Here is a 23,506-nt window from a genome sequence, read left to right as displayed (position 1 = left end):
GCATTCATAAAAAAGAAATCTCTTAGCATTAATTAATTGAAACCATTTATAGCTATGTGTTTTTCGTAGTATTGGTATTTCCAAGGCAAGCTATATCATGACTTTGTCAAATTGTCAGAAAATAAACCACCATTGTTTGGAACGGTATAAAATATTCAGTGAAAATTGTTTAATGACCTTATCCAGTAACACAAAATAGAGAAAACATTGATTAAAACATTGATAGGTCACTTAACTAAACTGTAAACTAACAGTTGCTCTGCAACCAAACTCAAAAACAAAGAAAATGGCTCCTTTAAAATAAAAAATTGATGTTGCAGAGACATGGCCTCTGCTACCAGAAGGCCATCTCCATGTTGGCTAAGGTATGATGAAGCTTTGCTCATTGCATTAAGACAGTCATATTGCACTGGAGTGAGATGATCAGCACTGAGAAGGAAGCTATTTATTCTCTTTTCTATTATTGAATGTTTTAAGGCTTTGTAAATATCTTATGTGAGGTTATTACTAGGGTTCGTCCTTTAGCAATAAATGGAACCTCACAATCTGCTCCCTGTTTAGCATTAGCATTTAGCATCTTTCTGGAAAAAGCCAGTCTTGGTGCTTCTGCCAGACTAGCGCTCCCATCAGTCAGTGATGAAGTGTACAAAGGAAACAGGGAAGACTCCTCTTCTGGTAGGGTCCCCTTCCATGTGGCCCACCTGAAAAATGAAGGACCATCAGTGCAGGATCTTGGATTGATGAGAATGTTCTTGAATGCTCTTGCTAAACTGGACTAGCAGGATTTCCCTGCATCAAACACACTGAATCCTGGTTTCTTGTTCCTGCCTGAAAATTGGGTGATGTTGGCATAACCTGCACACAGCTGGCTCTGTGTGTGCGCGCATGTGCCTTACACTCACCCACCACTCCTTGTCCTCTTCTCCATCCACTATAATCACCTCGCCCTCCGAAAACGTCAGCTCATCAGGGTTATCGGCCACGCACTTGTAGATGGCTTTCACTCGTTTAGGCTTCTGTTTCTGTCACATGCACATTGCAGACAGAATGTGATGTATATTGTCAGCAGGATGCTTCTGCCAGATTTACTCAGGACATGTCTGACACTTTTTATTTCATTTGTTTTGACAGCCATTACGTTCAACAAACCACAACAATGGTTTAGGATGTGTTGTATTATGGCTAGTTATAAGTAAAAATGAAGCAGTCTTACAGGCTGGGGGATTCTGGGCTTGGGGGCAGGGGGTGGGGCAGGCAGTGACACAGTCACTGAACTTTGGGGCGGAACAGAACCATCCTTCTCTGTTGAAAAGATCAGGAAATAAAAGGTATTAAACTGCATCAAAGCTTTACTTGTGTTTCCATATTATACAGTATCAAGTTTCCACACTACCAACACAATAAAATGTTAGGTTTTGCAAATGCATTACATTTCATGCATTCCTTCATGTTCTGAACATACCAGTGATCTCACTGGGTTTAGGCCTGGCAGGCAGTGCTTTGGAAACACTTTTATCTGTTCTGGAATGAGAAAATAAAAATTTTAAAATAATATTTAAAGGAATTGAGCAATAAAGTGATTTTGCACATGTAGAAAACCCCATGATGCAAAGTTGCGCTGCGTCATACCCTGAGGGTGGTTTGAGTGCAGGGCCTCTGGGCAGTGTAGGCACAGGTGGTACTGGTGCTTTGAAAGGGGGTGGAGTAGGGGGCACTGGAATGACCGGCGGGGCGGTGGGAATGGGTGGGATCGGAGGCAGTGAGGTCATAGGCGGCAGCGTGAGAGGCACTGGAGGTAGAGGTGCACTCTTGTTCTGTGGCTTGTGCTCCGTTGTGCCGGGCTTCTTGATGACCGGAGGAGCTGGAGGGGCAGGGGGCAGCACTACAGAAGAGAGAAACTGTGGTTTCAGGCAGAAGATGGGCCAGCTCTCCTATGTAGCAACGAGCAATGTATTAGATCATTGTTACCCAGCCTAGGTCTTGAAGCACACCTGCACCACACATTCTGGACTTGTCCTTGTTCTAACCCATTTAAAACTCACTGTGGGCTCAGTGTTGACGCAGGTGTACTGCGAGCAGAGAAGCCACTAAAATGTGCAGGGCGGGGCTATTGGTGGACTGCAAAACACTGCAGATCACCCAGCCGAAACAAGCAATAGCTAACAGCTCATTAAAGGGCATGGGATGATGTGGAGCTGTTGCACTGAATACCCTAAACATTAACAGTATAAGCTAATGTTTGAGATGACCAAGGCCAGACTCTTACCATAGGTGTTGCTGTCAGGACTGCTGGGGTTGGGGGGGTCCGATGAAGATCTCTGCCGCCCTGCGGCCTCCATCGACATCCACCCAGCAGTACCTGAAAATCGACAGTAGCTGAATATCTGCAGGCTTACAGAGGTGGAGCAGAGCGGGGGCAGGACGGTGCTTACCCGCAGGCGGGTTGCGGGGGGGCAGCTGGGGCAGGGGGAAGCCCAGCAGGTTGGAGGGTGGGGGGCTGAGGTCCAGCAAGGTGCCATACGTCTCGTTGCACAGCATGCTGGGGATGAAGCCCCTCTGCTTGTCCCGCACCACACTGACCACGTCGCGCGCCAGGGCGGCTATGTTGGGCTGCATGGTGGCACTGCCTGGCACGAAGCAGCTCACGGGCCGCTCCTCACGTTTCTGGGGAATGGGCTTCGCCGAGGAGCGAGCAAGACATATTCAAACACGTTGAAATGTATTCAAACACATTCAGTTCCATAACCCACTCCCAACCACGTGCCCCGCAGCATCTACTGAAACCTTAAATGATCCTTATGTATAGTTCAGGATTAGAATGTAAAAAAAAAAAATCCCCCGTGCTTTGCTAATTGGCATATTGCCGGCAGGCAGAATTAATTAGCAAAGGCAACCAAATAATACCAAATCACGGCGGGACTTTCGCTTGCTGAAGCGTTATGGCTCCGGTGACATGGCTACTCTGTGAGTGTTTGCGTGGCATCAGGGCAGCGCACTCACTTTGTCCTCCATCTCGTCGTCGCTCTCATCCAGGTCTTCGTTGTGCAGGCACCACTCGTACTCCACATGCACGTGGACATTAAACTTGCCCGTCTGCGCTTGGGTTAGCTGTCATGGGTGGTGGAAAGAGGAGGAGTCAGACAGGAATGGGCGTGGCTTAGACAACAGCTCCCACCCACATACAGCTTGTGTAATTAAAGATTAAATTAAAGATTCTTAGAAGACACACACAGCAAACTGAGTGGCTGTGATTTTTAAAACATTAGTAAGCATGAAAATAGCTATATGGTTTGTAAATATAAATATGTACAAACTAAGTGTTTTCATGGTGTTCTGCCCCTATATCTCAGCAGTATTGTCTCAAGGAATGTATTGTTTTAAAATAGAATTAATAGAATTAATTATAAAGCATTTTATTTATTTTGTTTTATATTATTCATCCCTTTAACTTTTTTAATTATTCTATATTCTTAAATTATTTTATTTCTCTTAACTTTGACTTTTCTGTAAAACACTTTGTAAACTGTTTAAGAAAGTGCCATATAAATTATTATTATTATTATTATTATTATTATTATTATCAGCTAATTTATTTATGGTTTTACAATTTGCATAAATTAAAGATGCACCCACCATCTCTTCACACTGTGTGTGTCTCAGCCGCCTGGCCAAGTCCAGAGGAGTCTCTCCCACTTCATTGGCTGAATGTTGACCGGTGACATATGAGGAACATACAGTAGATGAAGGCAGTGTAAAGTGATGGTGTTATTTACTGCTCTGCACACTCCAGTTTATAGTGATGTGCTGGCATGGGTGTGGTTCTTACGGATGATGACAGAAGCTTTGCTCCGCAGCAGGAGTTTCAGGCATTCACTGTTGCCTGTGAGGCAGCAGTAGTGTAGTGCTGTGCTGCCTTTCACTGTTTGCTTGTCCAGATTCCCACTACACACACACACACACACACACACACACACACACACACATAATCCTTGTGGAATGACAAATTAACCACAATGACATCTCTTCTTCTATTTTTAATTAATCCAGCGACACCTGTGAAACGCTGCCTTACCTGTTCTGCACAAGGAAGTCTACAATATGGAGGGAGTTTCTGTCCACAACACGCACGGCCAGGTGCAACGCTGTCTCACCCGGCTCCTGTACAAGGAGAACCAGTCGACCAGTAATACACAGTGAGCACAGTGTACCTCCAAAAATGACTAAATAATGAGGGAAACATTTCAGGTATCTGGTCATTCAGTACAACAAGGTAACATAGATTACCACAAGGTATTCATGGGATTAAAACAGAACCCAGAGAACTGCAGAGCTTTCGTCATTCCTGTTTCCCAAGGGCCTGTGAGCCAGGCTGTTCTTCAGCAGCTCTGCATTAGAGGTTAGTGAGGGTTCTAACTCACATGCTCGTTGGGCATGGGGTAGGTCTCTGTGAGGTCCACTCCATCGGCATAGACCTGCAGGAGGGAGAAGATGTCGCGGTTCTTCACTGCCTCGTACAGACCGCGCAGGCGTGCAGTGCCGTCAACCCGCCGCCGCTGGGCGAAGCGCTTCTCCGTGTACTTGGCTATGATGAAGTCCTTCCGACTCTGCCTGATAGACAGCAGCAGTGACACAGCAATCAACCTGTAAGCGTGCTACGTGTAAAGCAGATCAGTCCAAAGTCTAATGCCTAATACCTTAAACTACATTCATCTAATGCTTTTTTCAGACTGAAGGCTTCTGACAACTGAACCGTTGTGGTCAGAAAAGAGGAGCATGTGGCTTATGTTCTTTTAGCATGGTGAGAGTGAGAATGTGATTGGTCACTCACATGTCACTAGAGGGGCTGGGTTTGGATATCCCCTCCCCTGAGAGGTTCACCTCCATGATGTCATTGAAGCCTGCGTTCCCCACGTTCCTGGCCAACTGCCGGGAGATTCACTGTAGTCATACACCTCAGCCCTTTATACAGAGCCTCTACTGCCCCAGCTGGCAACAGACCAGGACTTACCAAGAGTTCTGATGTACCCAGCACATCTAGGGTGAGAGACTGTATTCTGGAGTAGTGCACACCCATTTCCCGATGGATGCCAGAGCATTCAATGCAAATCAGAACACCCAGGTTAGTGGAGAGCCATGTCGGATCTGCGGAGATAACAGACATGAGACAAACATTTTAACTCTTGCCTTCTGTCAATTACACTTCCAACTACTTTTAGCAGACACGTTTGATCAAAGCAACATAAAGCTACAGAAACAGATACAATGCTGAACTGTATCTCAACCAGGAAGCTCTGCATGTATTCTCATTACACATAACCATGACTCTGTTCTTGACAAAGCCAACCGAGTTCTACCAGTGTGTTGTCTAGAACACGGGTTGAGAAAGCGATATTGTAGGAGCCAGCACAACTGCCGTGAACCACGTGTGACCGAGAGGTGGATCTGTAGGTGGAGAGGGTGGAGCACTCACTGGGGGCTCCGCAGTCGCAGCACACGTCGTTGCCGCTCATCCTCTTCACCTCACCCACGATAGCCTTGGTCAGCTCCTGTACAATGTTGTTCTCGCCCTCGTCCTGCTCACCCTTGAAGGCATTGTTCAAGGCCTCTTCCTTGCTGTTCTGAAGCACGGACACCCATCTGCAGCAGGGAGGAATGGAGGAAGCAGGTAACTGCAGTTTAACCTTACAGGTCCTACTGTCTCTCCGTCTCGTCACACACGTGCACCCTCGCGACACGCCGAACTCACATTTGACATTCGGCCTCGTCTTCTGCTTGGAAGTGATATGTTCTGTCATCTGTTCCAAAGTGGCAGAAAAGAGAAAATGATGAGCAAGGAACTGGAAAAGGGCTGTGAATTAAAGACTTGTGGCGCTGACATAGTCAAAGTGTAGGGTGCTTCTGCCAAGACTCACGAGAGATGAGATCAAAACTCTTCTTCTCCTCTGGGTTGCACTTTACTTGGCAGGTTAACAGGTTCAGTTTGGCCGGTGGTGCATTTGCCTGTAAAGGGCAGCACAACACCCATGACTCATTTATGTGCTAAATCATTAAGTCTACAAAAAAGGCTACTTGAAAAAAAAATCTAATTTTTGCTGCTGCAGGTGCAGAGGCAGAACCCCAAGTAGGTTTGTCTTGCTGGAGTCTGCTGTGGGGCTGCAAGTAGCTCAGACATAGCCAGAGCTTACTCAGTTTTCCCTTTTGCATACTTCTCACTGACCTACTGTACTTCTCTCTCTGTTCCTCCATCCCATCTCCTGTGTCTGCTTACTCTCAATTCCATTTGTTCAAATTTAAAAATTACACAGTGACCCTACACAAACTAAGGATCTTAAAGGGAGCGTCACATTAGTGAATTTGGTGTACAGTTACACGGTGGGTTGCTGGATCGATACTAGATCCAACTGTTACTTGCCGTGCCATGGGAAATGGTCAGAAGTCCATTCTTCACTGAACACTTCCTCTTCTGCCACACTTTCCTCAGCCTGAAAATAACCCAGCGACAGGAGACTTCATGATTCAGCCCTGGTATACAACCACGACCACTCAGTCTAAAAAGCCACTAGACTTGAAGCAAGAGGATGCAATTTACATCATGTTCACATGCAAAGATTATAAGACAATATAAAAAATTAAACTGGCAATTCCACCATCTTCAATGTACAAGAACATTAAAATAGCATATAATATATATGATATATACAAAATAGCACTTTAGTACAAAGTCAATAGAGGATTTAAAGAGAATGGCCATGTAATGTTCACTACAGGTTGTTACTGTAATATGTTTCACATGAGGCATTTCCTTCACCCTTCACTGCGTTTGGAGAGCATTCCGGAGCGTTCTGTGCCAAAGGCCTTATTACCCTGCAGTTGGTGTAGACTGTAACCAGTGTTCTGTTTGGCCTGAGAGTCCTGTCAAAGCCAATGATATCATATTGACAATATCCTACACAATAATACACAACTTTCCAAAACATTGTTCTCACTTCATTTCCAGTCTTGATACGAGTTGAACCATTCATTATTCTGCAATTAAATGGCCGTCTATTGTGGAAGGGATTAACAAGAAAAATTAAAATTACTCAGTTCACATGACTATGGATTCCAAAATATGGCTGATGTTCCTATAACAGAAATTTCAGCTTTCCTTTTGTTCTGTGGCTGAAGATTCTGTGATGCTTTTACATTGTGATATTTTTCTGGAAAGAAATCCAATACTTATATAATACAGAAAATCTACAGGTGTAAAGCCTGAAAACGCTTTACCTACCACACCTGGCCAAGTAGAATGTCTATGAGCATTGCTTTGAAAAATACAGCAATATCTGTTTTACGTTTCTGTGCGCTATGTAAAGGTATGCAGTTCACATCTTTCTGTTCTGTTTGTAAGGAGGTCTTTATAATGTCTCACCTCTTTGTGTTCTGTTTGTAAGGAGGACTTTATAATGTCTCGGAGCTGCGTCAGCTGCTTTCTTTCTCCATCCTGTGTCTGTTTAATCTGGCATACAGCAAGAAAAAGAGCTAGAAATGCCTGATGGTGTAACGCCTGATGATGTAATAGCATGTAATAGCATGTAATAGAGGTGTAGAAATGTGTTTATGAGTCATGACAAATCACATTCAATTATTATAATTGTTTATAATAATATTCAATAAAGTATTAACTATTTTTTGGCTAAAACAAAATTCTTAGGATATTCTAGGACTAAATTTAAAAATACAATAAATAAAGAATGAAGCATTTTGAGCACTGTATCTATTATTTATATTCCACTACTGTGTAAATGGATCCCTCAATCAGATTTGTGTTTTCTTGAAATGTTTTAAAACTGAACCAAATCATAGTAAAATGTGAGTTTCTTGGTTCATAGAGTCATTACATAAAGAATCATAAACAAATCAAGCAGTTGTGAGATCTCAGATTTACTCCCTTAGCAATAGGTAAAGGTATCTTACTACTGTGAGCTCTGTGGACAGTTTTTCCATGGCAGGTTTGAGACACTCCACAATTTTTACTCCATCCTGGAAGAAACTGATTACAAAAGGAAAATTACAAATCTTTTCTATGGAGTACATCCTCAAAAAAAGCAAAAACAAAAACCCTGTTCTTATATTTTGAAAAAAATCTAGAAAAACGTACTTGCATTGAGCATGAAAATATTTGATAAGGTTCTGCAGCAAGTCGACTCCCTTCTTGATTTTGATTTCATTTACCTTGATGAGATACTGAAAAACAGAACAGACCCCAGAACAAAAGAAATGAGAAGACTGCTGATCAATTGTGGCCATAGCTGGCTAGAAGGCCAGAGTGCTCCACTCACCTCACACATCTGGAACTGAAAGATGCGTCTTTCTTTCTCCATCTCCTCCGCAATCTCTCCCCCGCTGATCTCTGTCCGGATCATGCCATGTTGTTTGGCGTGTTCTCGCTTCTCCTTCTCGATCTTACTACTGCAGTGATGACACAGGGGTATGCTGGCACGTTAATGGCGCAAGACTTGTGTTGGGCTTGCTTGCAGAGTACAATTCCTAGATAGGCCATGTGCTGTCTCCTTCTAATGTACCATTTTTTCTCTGACATGCTTATCTTATCCTAACAGCTCCAACGCTTTGAGCTAAAACAGACTGGCTATTGCGTTTTGCCACCAAGGCCTTGGGCTGGGAGTGAGATGTTGCGATGCTCTTGTGACATACGACTGTAAAGCTGAAGCTGAATGCCACTTACTTTGTTCTCCTTCAGCACAAGCAGGGCACCCTCATTGCTTATTAATTCCCAGTGAAACCTGGTAAGCTGCGGAACTCTCCTCTGCTGAGCACATAATACTAAACACAGTGTTTATCATGGTTGTGATCACTGGGCCATAACCTGAACATAACCTGCATTCACCTGAACTGAGCAGTTGTTAACCTGAACTTAGCTGGCATTCACCTGAGGGCTTCCAGCCTGCAGAGATTTAGTATGTAAACAGAGTGTGTGTGTGTGTGTGTGTGTGTGTATGTGTGTGTGTGTGTGAGAGAGAGTAAAGAGTGTATGTAGTGCTTACACTTTGGTTTCATAGTCCTTCCAGGCTTTATCAAAAGGCTTTTTTAGATCCTAGGAACACAACAAAAGAGTATTCTAGCTTCACATCTCAGGGTAAACTTTTACTTTTACTAATAAAAAATAATTTTCTTTACTGTTATCACCACTTTTTAATCATTGATATATAATTTAACTAGTATTTTCTATTTTATTAAATGTATAAACATTGCCATGTCAGCTAACATATGACCAGTGGATGGCCAGGTACAGGCCCAGAGGATAAAGCTTCTGTAGGGTGCATCCACACAGAACACACATGGTCAACCACCACAATGCCATATCCATACCCCAACCCATGATTACACAATATATGGCAGAGGCCAACAGACAAGGTTTTTGTGCTGTGAATCCATATTTAATATACTTCAGGCTGTATTTTAAATGGGTGTATTATTGTTGTGTTAATACAGGTGATTCAGGTATCATACCCCTTTTACTCCTTTTAGGTCTCCTTTCAGCAGATTGTCTAAAGGGAACGTAATAATGTTGTTCATATTCTGCAGCTGTGAACAAAGCAAAACAGGCAGATCGAGTATAGCATGACAAACGGTCTACTTCTGCAGAAGTTCTTGGCTTACATTAAAAACTGCTCTGGAGCATGCAAGTCACTCCAGCAGTCCACCATCATCAGATAAACAGACTGAAACTGGGAGACAGCAACAGAAACCACCCAGTAAAATGCGGATATCTTTGGGTGTGTGTGAGAACGAAGAACAGAGGTAGCTACAGTGAATAACTGCTACAAAAAAAGAGACACAGCTCACACTGGCCTTGAATGGCAAAGTAGCTGAGTGAGCACTCTGGATCCCACAGCACCAAGACTCAGGAAGGGTGAATAAATAGTGCAGTGATAGGAGGAAGAACAAGCAAACCAGAGAGAGACAGGGAAAGAGAGACTCACTAGGTTCTTGAAGAGAGCTGTGAGCTCTTTTGTAAAGACTGAAAACTTTAAGAAGGCAGTGCACACGTCTGGATCATCTTTGTACACACAGGATTCATCAAACTTCTCCAGAGTCTGGATGTACTGCTCCTTATTTTCCACGTGAGCTGGGGAAATCCACATACACAGTCACAGATCAGATCCGCACCAATCTGTGCCTTTAACATGAAGACCTCACTGTCAGAGAGCACTGGGCTAGTAAAGCATCAGATTATATATATGCATTACAAAACTACAAACTGTAATCAACAGAAAACAAAGCAGTGTTTTAGGTGTGTAGGGAAATGGTGGAGACGGGTAGAGAGTATAGAAAACTGACAGCAACCCTTGAACTTGCTAAAGGGCTCTTTTCTATAGTGATTGGACTGATAGTGGAATGAGGTCAGTGTCTGTTCTTATGTCGTTAAATGCCACATGGGCAGGCACCCAATAAACTGATCTGATATTGAGCAGTATTCAAAGTATACATGTGGTTTTCAAGCAAAACATGAAAGATTACATATCACACTTATGGTCTCTGACTAAGGTTAAAATAATCTCCTTCTCTAACAAGTTTTTTCACTCTGCACGTTTGTCATGTACAACGTTTTCTCTTATGAACCCATGGAGGTGAAAAATGAACTTTAGGAGGAACAATGAACTGCTGAAATCATGGGAAGTGAAATACACGAAGTGAAATACTTTCTCACTCAATCAGAATATTTCTCACAGTGAAAGCCAACCGATCATTTTCTTTTGGATCTTTCCCATGCTTTGCAGCTTGCAGAAGTTTGCCCTCTGCTCATTCATATGGAGCCTGGGCCTTACGACCATGCTGCTCTCTGTTAATGCACCAACAGACACTGCTGCCTTATTCAGGGCTGCAGAATACTTTCACAGCTCTGACAAACATGCTCATGCACTGGCATGAAGCAACGTGAAGGGTTTCAGCACATCAGTGCGCAATTAAGAAGAGCTTGTGCTGATGAGATGGGGGGAGGGAAAGAGAGAGAAAAAGACTGAAAGAAAGGGAGGGGGAGAAAGGGAGAGATATAAAGAGGGAGAGAGGCTTGCTAAGACAAGTCACTGGTGGGTGGAATGAAAGGAATGTGAAACAAAACTCACATCAAATTTTGTAGAGATCTTATTACTTTATCCTTTCTTTCTTAGGTAGCCTGAGTTTTTTCCCCCCATTGTCTGGTAAAGCTTGGCAAAAACGTTTTTGGTTAGGGTGCTTAAAAAAAAGGTGCCATTGCTACTCTGGTGGTTTTGATCTAAGCTGAGCTACTGTGGCAAGCCTAAAAATGCCAGATGTGTGGTGTGAAGCCTGTGTGAAGAGTAGCTATAAGAACAGCTTGACTCAGGCTGACATGAGCACTTGGCATACTCACTGGTACCAGAGCTGTGTATGGCCTTGACTGACTTCTTCATTTTACTCAGAACACTGCGGTCTGCATCTAGAGCCTGCAAAATAATGAATGATTTTTAAACGAGGGATACTGAACAAGAGAATGAGACAGGAAGGTTTCTCAATTCATTTGGCTCTGACTTATAATCCCAGTCTTTAAATATTGAGTACATTAGTCATTGGGAGTGGTTATCAGCAGTCTTGAATAATTTTGAAACATGCAACAATAAAACAACATGGAAAAAAAATAACAGTAACCACACTGTAAAGCCTACTAGCAACCTCTAATACATTATAATACTTTGTAATGCTTTATAATGCTACCATACTGCCTCATAAGCATTATGGTAGATTAAATAACACGTTAATGACACAGACGAATAAGTAACCGGCTGAAATATCTAAATTCATTTGCAGAGTTCTAATACTTGTCCTTCATCAGCACATAAATGCTTTTGCACCTCAATGCCCTGAACTCTCTGAGTGAGTCACACTTGGTGAATTCACCTCTGAGTGAATGAAGGAGTAAGGAGCAGACCAACAGCTCACAGACACTGTTTACACAGGAACCACCAAGGCAAACCCACTAGACCAGACATTTATCTGCACTGTGTCCTCGGCAGTCAGAGTAAACACGGTCGAGGGGCTTCTCGCAGATGACTCTTCCAGTGCTAATGAGACTCAGGACTTGTGGGTCAATGCGCCTGCACACATGCCCTAAGACAGTGGTATTCAAATCTGGACATCAAATCTGCATCTTAAATCCATTGTAGTTGATTAAATGATTAATGTAACTAAATGGAAAGGGAAAGAATAAATAAGAAATAGAATGGGCAGGTGTAAACAGGTCCCTGAAGTACCAGACCCTTCAGGGGACACATTTCAGAACAATCAAGAACATGAAAGAAAGCACAAGCACAGTGCACCGAGTTTCTATTAAAGGAAGGTTTAAGCAGGGCACTTGTGGAACAACTGGAAAGGGGAGTGTTGCCCATTAATTAGAATGAACAACAATCTTTACTCTATGTGTGTGTATGTGTGAGTGTGTCTGTCCTTAGTTGTATATCTTAAGGGATTCACCAGTTAATGTACCAAAACAACTTTAATGTTTTCATAGAGTGAATGATGAGATGAACACTCAATACTCAACCACCCCACCCCGCAACAATCTACAACAATACCACAATAGGTCTTTGCATGTGATACATGCAACTCACTATCAGCCTCCTCTCCTGCAGGGTAGCCAGCACCAAGTAGCACCCAGAAGCAGACTCTCTTATCTGCTGTGAGCCATGAGGGAAGGTCACTTCCTTGTTACTAGCCTAAAGCCATTGACCAAAACTACCAGCCATGGGATGCTATGTAGAACTGCAGTCAGTTCAGACCTACGTAGCATCCTGTGGCTGGTAGTGTTGGTCAGTTGAGGAAACCCCCCGCCCCAGGTCTCAATGAGGGAGGGACTGGTCTTGTAATGTTCACAAAACAAAAGACATTTGCTGCTTGGTCATCTTCATGCTCTCTAAGCAACTAGAATATGTAATATTTATGACTTTGCCTCCAAATCTTTGTTTCATACTTATAAGGCCCTTGCAGTTCACACCCAAGATCATGTACCACAGGGGAATGAGTTCAAAGGCCACATAAGTCTCCAGGTGCAAAAGCATGACTGGGATTGTCTCTCACTAACAAAAGAATTTAATTCACTATTATTTAAAATGTAAGATGTGGAAATTTGACACAGGGGACAGCTTTCAGTTTCTTCTGACACATAAAGGAAAATGACATAATTATGGCGTATATAAAACAGTGATACATTTCAATTACAGAAAAAAAGTTTTTCCAGTTCTATTTATGTGATTCCACCATAGTTATGGATCCTTTATTTAGTAGTCAGCTATATCTTACTGATCCTTTATTTGGCAGTTGGTTTTATCTTCCGAAGGCTGTGATGAACACAAATGCTTTTCAATTGTGCACTGTTTTCAGAAGTTCCACTACAGCTTCTCTTATTACAGTTTGATTCTTCTATGTTCAGAATAGGCCAGAATTTAGAGCAGAATAACAGAAATAATAATAACAGAATTTAGACTAGAATACATTAACTACCACTGTGAATCACACATTTATTGTAGACTGTAACAAGTCCGGGCCTTAATCATGGACCAAGTCATCTTTTCCAGAATACTTTAATACAGACCAACAGTCTAGTGAACGACTCGTGCGAATGCCTAGAACATTATGGGCGAGGTTCACCTCCAACTACAAAACTCGAATTGGAAAACCTTTGATTCCAAAAGAAGGAAGTAATTTTGCTTTCCTCTTTCGTCAAAGAATCTAAACATTAGCAAACAACGTGGTTAAACGCTAAATATCTTATAGGTATCTTAATAATCGGAAGACTTGTGTAGAAAATAAAGTTCCTTACTGCACTTTTGTACGTGTAAATGTTTTTGTACGCTTCGCTTCACAAAATAATTATTCACTCACCTCTTCCAACGCGGCCACTGTGTTCCGACAGTGAGTCATTCGGGTGGTAAAAATCGAAGTTGTTGGCGCTTTATAGTCCTCAAAGGTTATGTCCATAAACTCAGACACTGTTAATTGGTCTGGCATGACTATTGTCTTTCTTCAGTCTTAATCAAAATAAAATTAAGTTTTGCCGAAACGGAAAACTATAACTAGAGAACGAAGTGACTATTAGTTCAGATTTCGTTGTTTATTCCCGTTTAACACTGGAGTAATCTACTTCAGTGTTAAAGTAGTTCCATCTGATTAACAGAAATAAATAAAGATCACATGCAATGAGTAACAACAGCTTCTAAGAAAACGTTACAATACTCCATAACGACCGAAACGGATAGACGCAACATTATATCTGTCCATGGCTTCTCCCTTTTAATTCTGTCCGCTCACCCCTAGACACCACCCGGTGGTGGTTCTACCTGGTGCTTTTTGACTTGGTAACCTCTGCGCTACTGATAGACTTGGCCAGACAAAGTAGTTAGCCAATAGCGAAGCACACTGAAGAAAGCTGGCCCAATTAGAACTGTTAACTGTAAAAATAAAGGGAGCGGCCACTTAATGTACTTTACTGTTTATTGTTTCAAGCCAGGAAATTAAAGCTGCAATTTATAAAAATTATAAATAGCAGTCTGCTATTTATAAAAATACAAAACAACAATCATTTATAATACACAGCAATTCTAAATTATATAGCCTATATTTTAAATTGGCAAAATGGCCGGTAAAGACCGTTCCACTGAATCCAACATTATATAAATGTATTCTTTCCCTAATTACATTTAACGTATTTTTAAAAATTGTTTTATCACGCTACAGTAATAAGTTCAAACTACGTTTGCAGTAAAGGTCAGACCTTTATTTTGAACTTTAGCAGCTCAATATCGGATGTTGTTGTTGTTGTAGACGATATTCACACCACAAGTGAAAGCAGACGCGTTGTCTTTTTTTAATATTAGCGAAACAGTTTGCTGGAAATGCATTAGTTAGTTAACCGCTGGCTAACTAGTGAAATTTTCTTTAAAAGCCTTCTGTAAATATGGCTACAAAGCGTAAATCAGATGTCCCGGTGCCCGCTGAGGAAAGTGATCAGCTACTCATAAGACCTCTGTGCGTTCATTCAAACTCATACATTATAGTTAGCAGGCTAGGCTGACGGCTAACTAGCTTGCTAGTGTCCCCGCCAAATGTTTGCTAGTTATCTAGCTAGTTGGCTAGTGTTAGTCAGCTGATTATTAGTACTAGCTAGGTAGGGTTAGCTAGTAGGTTGTGCCAGTTATGCCATCTGTTTCGTGCCAGTGTATTGATAAAGTAGTTCTTACAAAATGAACCTACCCGTGACTGGCCTTGTTAGATTACATAAAATAACTTAAATGAGGAGGCAATGATTAATTAAACCAGTAATTAGCTGTGAATATGTCTTCAAAGTTATTGCTACGAGTGTGCGTATTTATGCTTTATTTTCTTCTACTTCATTCGGATCAATGACAGTGGTGCCGGCCAAGAGGTGGGACGATCATGCATAATCTTGGAATTCAAGGGACGTAAAATTATGGTACGTTTCTTTTGGCTTGAACCTTTGGTTTATGAAAATGTTAAACAGCGCCTTAGCTATAATTTTTGTCTTAACAGCTGGATTGTGGCATCCACCCTGGTCTAGAAGGAATGGATGCACTGCCTTACATTGATTTGATTGACCCTGCTGAGATCGATCTACTCCTCATCAGCCAGTGAGTTCTGTTCGGTTTGATTTATAGCTAAGTGTTGCAGTTTTATAGATGTATTTCAACTTGAACTATGTTTCAATATCGTTGTTTTTCTTCCACGCTTAGTTTTCACCTGGATCACTGTGGGGCGTTGCCATGGTTTTTACAGAAAACAAGTTTTAAAGGGAGGACCTTTATGACCCATGCAACCAAAGCCATCTACCGGTGGCTGCTTTCAGACTACGTCAAAGTGAGGTAGATAGGAACCACATTCTTTTCTTTTACATGAATAAAACATTCAGAATTCAAGGTTTCTGTGAGTGATAAATTATAATGGCAATCTTTTATGTTCCGTTCCTGTCTGTGTCTGAAGTAATATCTCAGCAGATGACATGCTGTACACAGAGACAGACCTAGAGGAGAGCATGGATAAGATTGAGACAATTAACTTCCATGAGGTGAAAGAGGTGGCTGGCATTAAATTCTGGTGCTACCATGCTGGCCATGTCTTGGGGGCAGCCATGTTCATGATTGAAATTGCCGGTGTGAAGGTGGGTGAAGAGAGTTAATTTATTTATTCATACCCACACACCATGTTATGATGGACCTAACTTCCTCAGTGTCTACTTTTTTTTAAATAGATTCTTTATACGGGAGATTTCTCTCGTCAAGAAGACAGACATCTGATGGCAGCAGAGATTCCCAGTGTTAAACCAGACATCCTCATCACTGTGAGTAATAGTCCCTTGATTATGTAGCTTCATGTTGTAAGGATCAAACAGTTACCTTTATGGTATGTCATACTAGACATAGTTAATCCTTCCCAATTTTGGTAAATTTTCACTCAGAGCACAGTATAACACAATCTCACCGCTTCCTGTTCACAGGAGTCTACATATGGCACTCACATCCATGAGAAGCGAGAGGAGAGAGAAGCACGCTTTTGTAACACAGTCCATGACATAGTGAACCGGGAAGGCCGCTGCCTCATCCCTGTCTTCGCCTTGGGTCGAGCCCAGGAGCTGCTGCTTATTCTGGGTAAAGGCTCTGGAATAGTGGAGGGTGTTGTGTCATGTTGTACGGAAGAACTCCAAGTGACACTGATGGCGCCTCTGGCCTCTTTTCAGATGAGTACTGGCAGAATCATCCAGAGCTCCATGACATTCCTATCTACTATGCCTCGTCCCTGGCCAAGAAGTGCATGGCAGTGTACCAGACCTACGTCAATGCCATGAACGACAAGATCCGAAAAGCCATCAACATCAACAACCCCTTTGTCTTCAAGCACATCAGCAATCTCAAGGTGGACACTGCAAGCTGGAAGCACCGCTGTTAGGCTAACTTGAGCCCTAATGTGCTTCTGCTAATTGTTAAATATGTTGTTAAATATATCGCTTCTTATAGTCAAAATAGACCAGAAGAGAGAGTTTTTTCTTAAAATCCTTTGTACGAGCCTTAAGGCTTGCACTGAACTCACAGACATGTCAAAGTTCAAGTTCAAAAGGCTTTATTGTCATTTCAGCTATATACAAATATACAGCAAAATGAAACAATATTTCTCCAGGACCATGGTGCAACAAAACAAGTACAACAGACAACACGCTACACGAGTGCAATCAATACAATAGAGTGCAATAATACCATACAATAAATACAAGACAGGACCAATACACAGTGAACAGACGGCACATTATTTTGACCAGTACAGTACTGGAAATATGTAAAGCAGGTTTGTGCATAGAAGTCAGTGACATGCTATACTGAACATAGCAGTCACCAGTAGCAGCCAGAAACAGTTCAGAATACAGTACTGATTTAGTACAGTATTCTAGCAGCAAGGAGGAAGAATGTGCAAAAGGAGTGTGTATTATGTGTGTGTGAAGTTTGACTTCAACAATTTGTCCGATACAAAAAATGTGTGTGTGTATATGGATGGATATATGTGTGTGTGTGTGTGTGTGTTTGTGTGTGTACGTGTACGTGCATGAATGTGTATAAGCATGTGTGTATGTGTGTGTATAGAAGTGTCCATTTGTTTGGAATCGGAATTAGCCAAAGTTCAGGAGTCTGATGGCTTCTGGGAAGAAGCTGTTGCACAGTCTAGAAGTGAGGGACCGAATGCTGTGGTACCTTTTTCCAGATGGCAAAAGGGTGAACAATTTGTGTGAGGGGTGTGTGGGGTATTCCACAATGCTGGTGGCTTTGCGGATGCAAAGTATTGTGTAGCTGTCCGTGAAAGAGGGAAGAGAGACCCCAATGATCTTCTCAGCTGTTCACGCTATTCTCTAAAGGGTCTTGCGGTTAAAGACGGTGCAGTTCCCAAACCAGGTAGTGATGCAGCTGCTCAGGATGCTCTCTACAGTACATCTGTAGAAGGTAGTGAGGATGGGTGATGGGTGATGGGCTTTTCTCAGCTTCTGAAGGAAGTAGAGATGTTGCTGGGCTTTCTTGGTAATGGAACTGGTGTTCAGGGTCCAGGTAAGGTTTTCCATTTAGTGAACACCAAGGAACTTGGTGTTCTTGACAGTCTCCACTGAGGAGCCATTGATAAGTGGGGAGGCGGTAAGTGGGGAGTGATCTCTCCATGCTCTCCTGAAGTCAACATCTCTTTTGTTTTGTCAACATTCAGATGCAGGTTGTTAACCTTGCACCAGCACACCAGTTCTCGCACCTCCTCTCTGTATGCTGACTCGTCCTCACTGATGAGACCCACCACAGTCATGTCATCAGCAAATTTGATGTAATTCGAACTGTGCATTGCTGCACAGTCATGAGTTAGCAATGTGAACAGCAGAGGGCTGAGTACACTGCCCTGGGGAGCACCAGTACTCAGTGTGGTGGTGTTGGAAGTGCTGCTCCCCATCCGGACTGACTGAGGTCTACCAGTCAAGAAATCCAGGGTCCAGTTGCAGAGGGAGATGTTCAAGCCCAGTAAGCTCAACTTTCCAATCAGGTGCTGAGGAATGATGGTGTTGATTTCTGAACTAAAGTCTATGAACAGCATTCTTACGTAGGTGCTGTTTTTATGCAGATGTGTGAGTGCCAGGTGAAGTGTGGTAGAGATGGCATCATCTGGTAGAGCGGTACGTGAACTGGAGGGGGTCCAGAGAAGAGGAAAGCTGGGTCCTGACGTGTCTCATGACGAGTCTCTCGAAGCACTTCATGATAATGCTTGTGAGTGCGACAGGAAGGTAGTCATTGAGACATGACACCGTGTACTTCTTTGGCACGGGGATGATGGTAGTACTCTTGAAGCATATCGGGATAACGGTGCATCTCAGAGAGATATTGAAGATGTCTGTCAGGACATCTGCAAGCTGGTCAGCACATTCTCTGAGCACATGACCAGGAATGTTGTCTGGTCCAGCAGCTTTCCGTGGGTTAAGTCCATACAGAATTCGCCTCACCTCAGCCACAGTCGAGCACAGCACCTGGTCATTTTGCGGAGGGATGGACTTTTCCGCTGCAACATTGTTCTGTGCTTCAAACTGTGCAAAGAAGCCATTCAGTGCGTCTGGAAGGGAGGCATCACTATCACAGGAAGGTGATGTTTTCCTGTAGTTTGTAACGGCCTGAATGCCCTCCCACATGTGCCGTATGTCACCGGTGTCTTTGAAGCGTCTGTGGATCTTCTGTGCGTGTGCACGCTTTGCCTCCCTGATCGCCTGTGACAGTTTGGCTCTCACTTTTCTAAGAGCCTCTTTGTCGCCTGCTCTGAAGGCTGAGTCACAGGTCCTCAATAGCATGCCTCACCTCAGCAGTCATCCATGGCTTCTGGTTGGGGTGTGTAATGATGGTCTTGGAGACAGTAACATCATCAATGCACTTGTTAATGTCGCAAATCACTGGTGCTGTATACTCCTCCAGGTTAACAGTGTCACCATCAGTAGCAGCCTCCTTGAATGTGATCCATGATGTCTTCAAAACAGTCCTGAAGAGCAGAGATGGCTCCTGCTGGCCATATTCTCACCTCCTTCAGAAGCGGTTTCGTGCATCTGACGATCTGTCATAGGCACTTAAAATTTTTCAGGAATATTTAGACATTCAGATAGTTTGGAAGTGTGGCAGGTTTTGTCATTTGATTTTTATGGCAAGATCTGTGCTCATCTCTAGTGTAAGATGGTTAGTGAATTATTTAGGTAACGTAGATAGCACATATTAATTGTTTTAAATAAGCCTTTTAATTATTGCAACAAAATTTCAATCTACAGTCGCTGGAGTTATCTGTTGTTTAAAATTTCCCACTAATGTAATGCGATTAAATGGGTCCGGTCATTCAGTACATATCCAGACATTTGGTTTTTTTAGGCTTGTCACTGTCAGTAACTTGGCAGAACTTGTGCCATGACTTATTCCTGCCTTTTGTCACCTCCTTCAGAGCATGGATCATTTTGATGACATCGGCCCCAGTGTGGTGATGGCATCGCCTGGTATGATGCAGAGTGGTCTTTCCAGAGAGCTGTTTGAAAGCTGGTGCACTGACAAGAGGAATGGTGTTATCATCGCCGGTTACTGCGTGGAGGGAACCCTCGCTAAGGTGTAGACCTGAAATGACCTTTCCCTGCCCACATTAACTCAAGTATTTAGCTTGCAATTCTCTCTCTTCAGTCTGCATTTTGTCAAATGAGAGGGCAGGTGATGACCATTCCCCTCGTGTCCCTGTTGTCTGCGCTGCATACAGCACATCATGTCTGAGCCGGAGGAGATCACCACCATGTCGGGCCAGAAGCTTCAGCTGAAGATGTCTGTGGACTACATCTCCTTCTCAGCCCACACTGACTACCAGCAGACCAGCGAGTTTATCCGCGCGCTCAAACCCCCCCACGTTGTGAGCTGTCTCCTTCGAGATCTGCCTTCCTTCTGATCACTGCTGCTCTTTAGGCTAAGTATTAATAGAGATGTGTTCCTCATCATGTGCCTGATGTCCAGATCTTGGTGCATGGGGAACAGAATGAGATGGCCCGTCTGAAGGCAGCTCTTATCAGAGAGTATGAAGACAATGACGAGGTCCATATCGAGGTGCATAACCCACGCAACACTGAGGCTGTCACGCTCAACTTCAGAGGAGAGAAACTGGCTAAGGTGAAAACTCGCCTCCCTTCTGTGTGCTGTGGTCTTCTGTTTTGATGTATGCAGTATGTTTAGGTCAGTGTTAAACTCTGTGATATTTTGTAGTATAAACATTGGGTTCCACCGGTTCATTTTTTATGGTATCTTACCAATTTTCTACCGTGTGTGTGTGTGTGTGTGATCACCCAGGTGATGGGCTCTCTAGCTGATAAGAAGTGTGTGCAGGGCCAAAGGGTTTCTGGGATCCTGGTCAAACGGAACTTCAGTTACCACATTCTGACCCCCTCAGACCTCTCCAGTGAGTTGCTGTACTGTCAGAGCATAATCAAGAGAGATTAGGAGGATTGTGCATGCTCATATGTTTTCTTTTCCTTGTGTAGATTACACAGACCTGGCTATGAGCACAGTGAAACAGTCTCAGGCCATTCCCTTCACTGGACCATTCACCCTACTGCACAGCCAGTTGCACCATTTGGCAGGTTCGTTTCCTGCGTGTGTGTGTGAAGTAGAATATGGGGAGAGGGGAATGTAAAAATTGGGCCACATTCAGAAAACCTACTGACAAATGCACTGTGTGTTAACAGCAAAAAACACCATGGTAACATGTTTCCTCATGCTTCATTCTTCCTTTGCAAATGACATTAGCGATTCATAATAGAATGCTTCTCCACAAAAAATTGCAACCTGAACCTGTCCACTGGTATATTTCTTGGTAAGAAACCGTGGATTGAATGATCAACATTGTTTGGTCACACTTGTGGTTTATCAACAAATTCTGAGTGTGTACACGTTTAGTTAATTGGCATTTGATTAAAAGTCAGATTTTTGGTCTTTTTGGAGTGCAATAGTAGAAGTACCCAAAGAAATGGGTGACTTGCTTGACTTGAATCCCACAAACATCTGCCTTAAGAAATGTATACTTAAGTAATAAGGAAGACACTATAAACAGATATAGTCAGATATTAACAAATATAAGTCATCATCCAAGCAGATTGCCATCTTGGTGAAGGTTTCAAATGCGTTAAATTTTTATGTAACTGACAGTTTTCAGCATACCACTGGCCTCACGACCTGGTTAGTCAATTTGGTGTGAATTTTCAATATATAAGACCTCATTTACCTCAAGGATTTCATTTTGGGCACAAGTGATTTAACATAACAGTAAGTTGACACTAGTGTGATATCACCATGGTAACTTTAAGAATTAACTACCATATCACATTTTTGTGAGGCAGTTACTATCAGGTTTTATGAATTTGTCTCAATATCTGGTGTAATAAGCACTATTTGCTATACAATGGTGTTTGTTGTTTGTTTTTTGGACAGTATTTCGTAAAAGCATTGTCTTGGCATGACTTAACTTGGGTGTTTGTGCTGGAGCTGTGTACACTCTAGTGCCATAAACCCTTTATACAAGGAAAACCCTAGCAAAGTACTCTAAAATGGCTTTTCTTGCCAACTCGGGTGTGTGTGTATGGTTGGGTGTGTTTTAGGGCACGTAGAGGAGGTAGAAGCAGCTGAGAAAACTACATTGAGGATCTTTAACAGCATCACATTGGTTCATGATGTCAACATGGTCATACTGGAGGTGAGAGAAGGCTCATGCAGCACAGCTGTGTGCCCTGATGATGTTTGCATAGGAAAATCAATGTTAACTGAAATGTCCATGTGCCTGTGCTGTAACAGTGGATCGCCAACCCGCTGAACGATATGTATGCTGATGCAGTCACCACAGTGGTCCTGGAGGTGCAGTCAAATCCAAAAGCTCAGAAACGTAAGAACATGGTTTTAGCAGACAAAATAAAAGTTTATCTTGGTGGAGGGGGGGCCATAGATGTCAGACATGTGAAATGGAGTGTATCAATTACATCTAGCAATCTTTTTATTCTAGTCATACAGCCCAAAGAAGAGAAGGTGGATCTAGACGTGTTCCAGAACAGACTACAGATCATGTTCCAGTAAGAAGCCCACAGATGTTTTAGAACATTGGATTGACGTAACAAGTTTAACAGTAGGCAGTAATAATAATAATGATCTGCAATTATGGTTGCATACACATCATCCTCCACTTTACAGAGACATGTTTGGTGAGGAGTGTGTAGACTTCAAGGATAAAAGCAATCTGTCTATAACAGTGGATGGCAAGACTGCCTACATCAACCTGGAGACGAGGGTGAGTGTGATGCACTAGAACCCAAATATAGCCCCTTTGACTCCTATAAAGGCTGATTATGATAGATTTCCCACCCCACCTTTTACTTATGAGTCAGGTGTGAAGACAGTGGAAAATAAGTTAAAATGTGGATAGGGTTGGATTTAAAGTTAAGGATTATCAGGGCTCTAAAGTGGCAGGTGTGTGTTTTGTGTTCTTAATGAGCTCTCTGCCCCTGTATGCAGACCGTGCAGTATGAGGAAGGCAGTGCGGATGATGAGTCTCTGAGAGAGATGGTGGAGTTGGCTGTGCAGAGGCTCTATGATGCCATGAACCCAGTGATGTGAGCTGGAAGGAGAACTCCAGGAGATAGACGGCACCAGGGCCCCTCAGCCTGGGTCACAGGACCAGGCAATGCAATTATGACAAAAGGAGTGCACCTCTAAAGAAATGGATGCTGGGCCTAGGGTTAAATTTCTAAATTAAGGAAAATGGGCAGATGTAGATTGAATACATATGTAATAGTGTCAGATATGTCTCTTTCATTTTTAATATGTTCAAAGTAGAGATGTTATTTCTCTGGATCAATATTTTTGACTTAATTAAAAAGTACACTTCTCTAGACCCAATTGCACTTGAATATCATAAA

At 42.7% G+C, this 23,506-nt stretch overlaps 2 protein-coding genes across 3 annotated transcripts; one reads left to right on the top strand and one right to left on the bottom strand.

Moving 5' to 3' along the window:
• Positions 1 to 147: 147 nt before the first annotated feature.
• On the bottom strand, positions 148 to 14,352 carry asap2b (ArfGAP with SH3 domain, ankyrin repeat and PH domain 2b). 2 transcript variants are annotated; one of them, XM_026998950.2, is made up of 28 exons: positions 13,897 to 14,352; positions 11,393 to 11,465; positions 9,984 to 10,129; positions 9,511 to 9,585; positions 9,045 to 9,094; positions 8,322 to 8,451; positions 8,141 to 8,226; positions 7,957 to 8,032; positions 7,412 to 7,498; positions 6,809 to 6,912; positions 6,413 to 6,482; positions 5,913 to 6,000; positions 5,747 to 5,795; positions 5,471 to 5,637; positions 5,009 to 5,142; positions 4,829 to 4,923; positions 4,419 to 4,608; positions 4,073 to 4,158; positions 3,827 to 3,942; positions 3,634 to 3,701; positions 3,001 to 3,108; positions 2,433 to 2,676; positions 2,267 to 2,359; positions 1,630 to 1,882; positions 1,463 to 1,521; positions 1,214 to 1,302; positions 903 to 1,022; positions 148 to 701 (listed from the first exon to the last, which is right to left on the bottom strand). In XM_026998950.2, the coding sequence occupies exons 1-28, from the start codon at positions 14,020 to 14,022 to the stop codon at positions 627 to 629; spliced, it is 3,057 nt and encodes a 1,018-aa protein (XP_026854751.2). In that variant the 5' UTR covers positions 14,023 to 14,352; the 3' UTR covers positions 148 to 626. The 2 variants fall into 2 exon arrangements, with proteins under 2 accessions (XP_026854751.2, XP_035380261.1); XM_035524368.1 differs by having other exon boundaries at positions 148 to 1,022.
• A 490-nt stretch (positions 14,353 to 14,842) lies between these two features.
• Positions 14,843 to 23,481, top strand: cpsf3 (cleavage and polyadenylation specific factor 3). Its single transcript, XM_026998945.2, has 18 exons — positions 14,843 to 15,039; positions 15,421 to 15,484; positions 15,562 to 15,659; positions 15,762 to 15,890; positions 16,009 to 16,186; positions 16,277 to 16,366; positions 16,523 to 16,673; positions 16,763 to 16,938; positions 20,014 to 20,172; positions 20,317 to 20,463; positions 20,565 to 20,717; positions 20,895 to 21,003; positions 21,086 to 21,184; positions 22,199 to 22,293; positions 22,392 to 22,479; positions 22,597 to 22,663; positions 22,782 to 22,878; positions 23,103 to 23,481. Exons 1-18 carry the CDS (start codon positions 14,969 to 14,971, stop codon positions 23,202 to 23,204), a joined length of 2,073 nt encoding a protein of 690 aa, XP_026854746.1. The 5' UTR covers positions 14,843 to 14,968; the 3' UTR covers positions 23,205 to 23,481.
• Positions 23,482 to 23,506: the final 25 nt, after the last annotated feature.

The sequence above is a fragment of the Electrophorus electricus genome, chromosome 3 (assembly GCF_013358815.1).
Source record: "Electrophorus electricus isolate fEleEle1 chromosome 3, fEleEle1.pri, whole genome shotgun sequence".
NCBI classification, from domain to species: Eukaryota; Metazoa; Chordata; class Actinopteri; order Gymnotiformes; family Gymnotidae; genus Electrophorus; species Electrophorus electricus.
This window is presented reverse-complemented; position numbering and strand designations above follow the sequence as displayed.

Bases quoted from the DNA above. Each gene is read 5' to 3' on its own strand.
- asap2b (XM_035524368.1), bottom strand. From the start codon at position 14,022: ATGCCAGACCAATTAACAGTGTCTGAGTTTATGGACATAACCTTTGAG. The intron at 5,796-5,912 runs GTGAGTCTTGGC...ACTTTGGAACAG, and splicing joins GAGTTTTGATCTCATCTCTC to ATGACAGAACATATCACTTC. The intron at 3,702-3,826 runs GTAAGAACCACA...GTCAACATTCAG, and splicing joins CAAAGCTTCTGTCATCATCC to CCAATGAAGTGGGAGAGACT.
- cpsf3 (XM_026998945.2), top strand. From the start codon at position 14,969: ATGGCTACAAAGCGTAAATCAGATGTCCCGGTGCCCGCTGAGGAAAGT. The intron at 16,674-16,762 runs GTAAAGGCTCTG...GCCTCTTTTCAG, and splicing joins GGAGCTGCTGCTTATTCTGG to ATGAGTACTGGCAGAATCAT. The intron at 20,464-20,564 runs GTGAGCTGTCTC...CCTGATGTCCAG, and splicing joins CGCTCAAACCCCCCCACGTT to ATCTTGGTGCATGGGGAACA.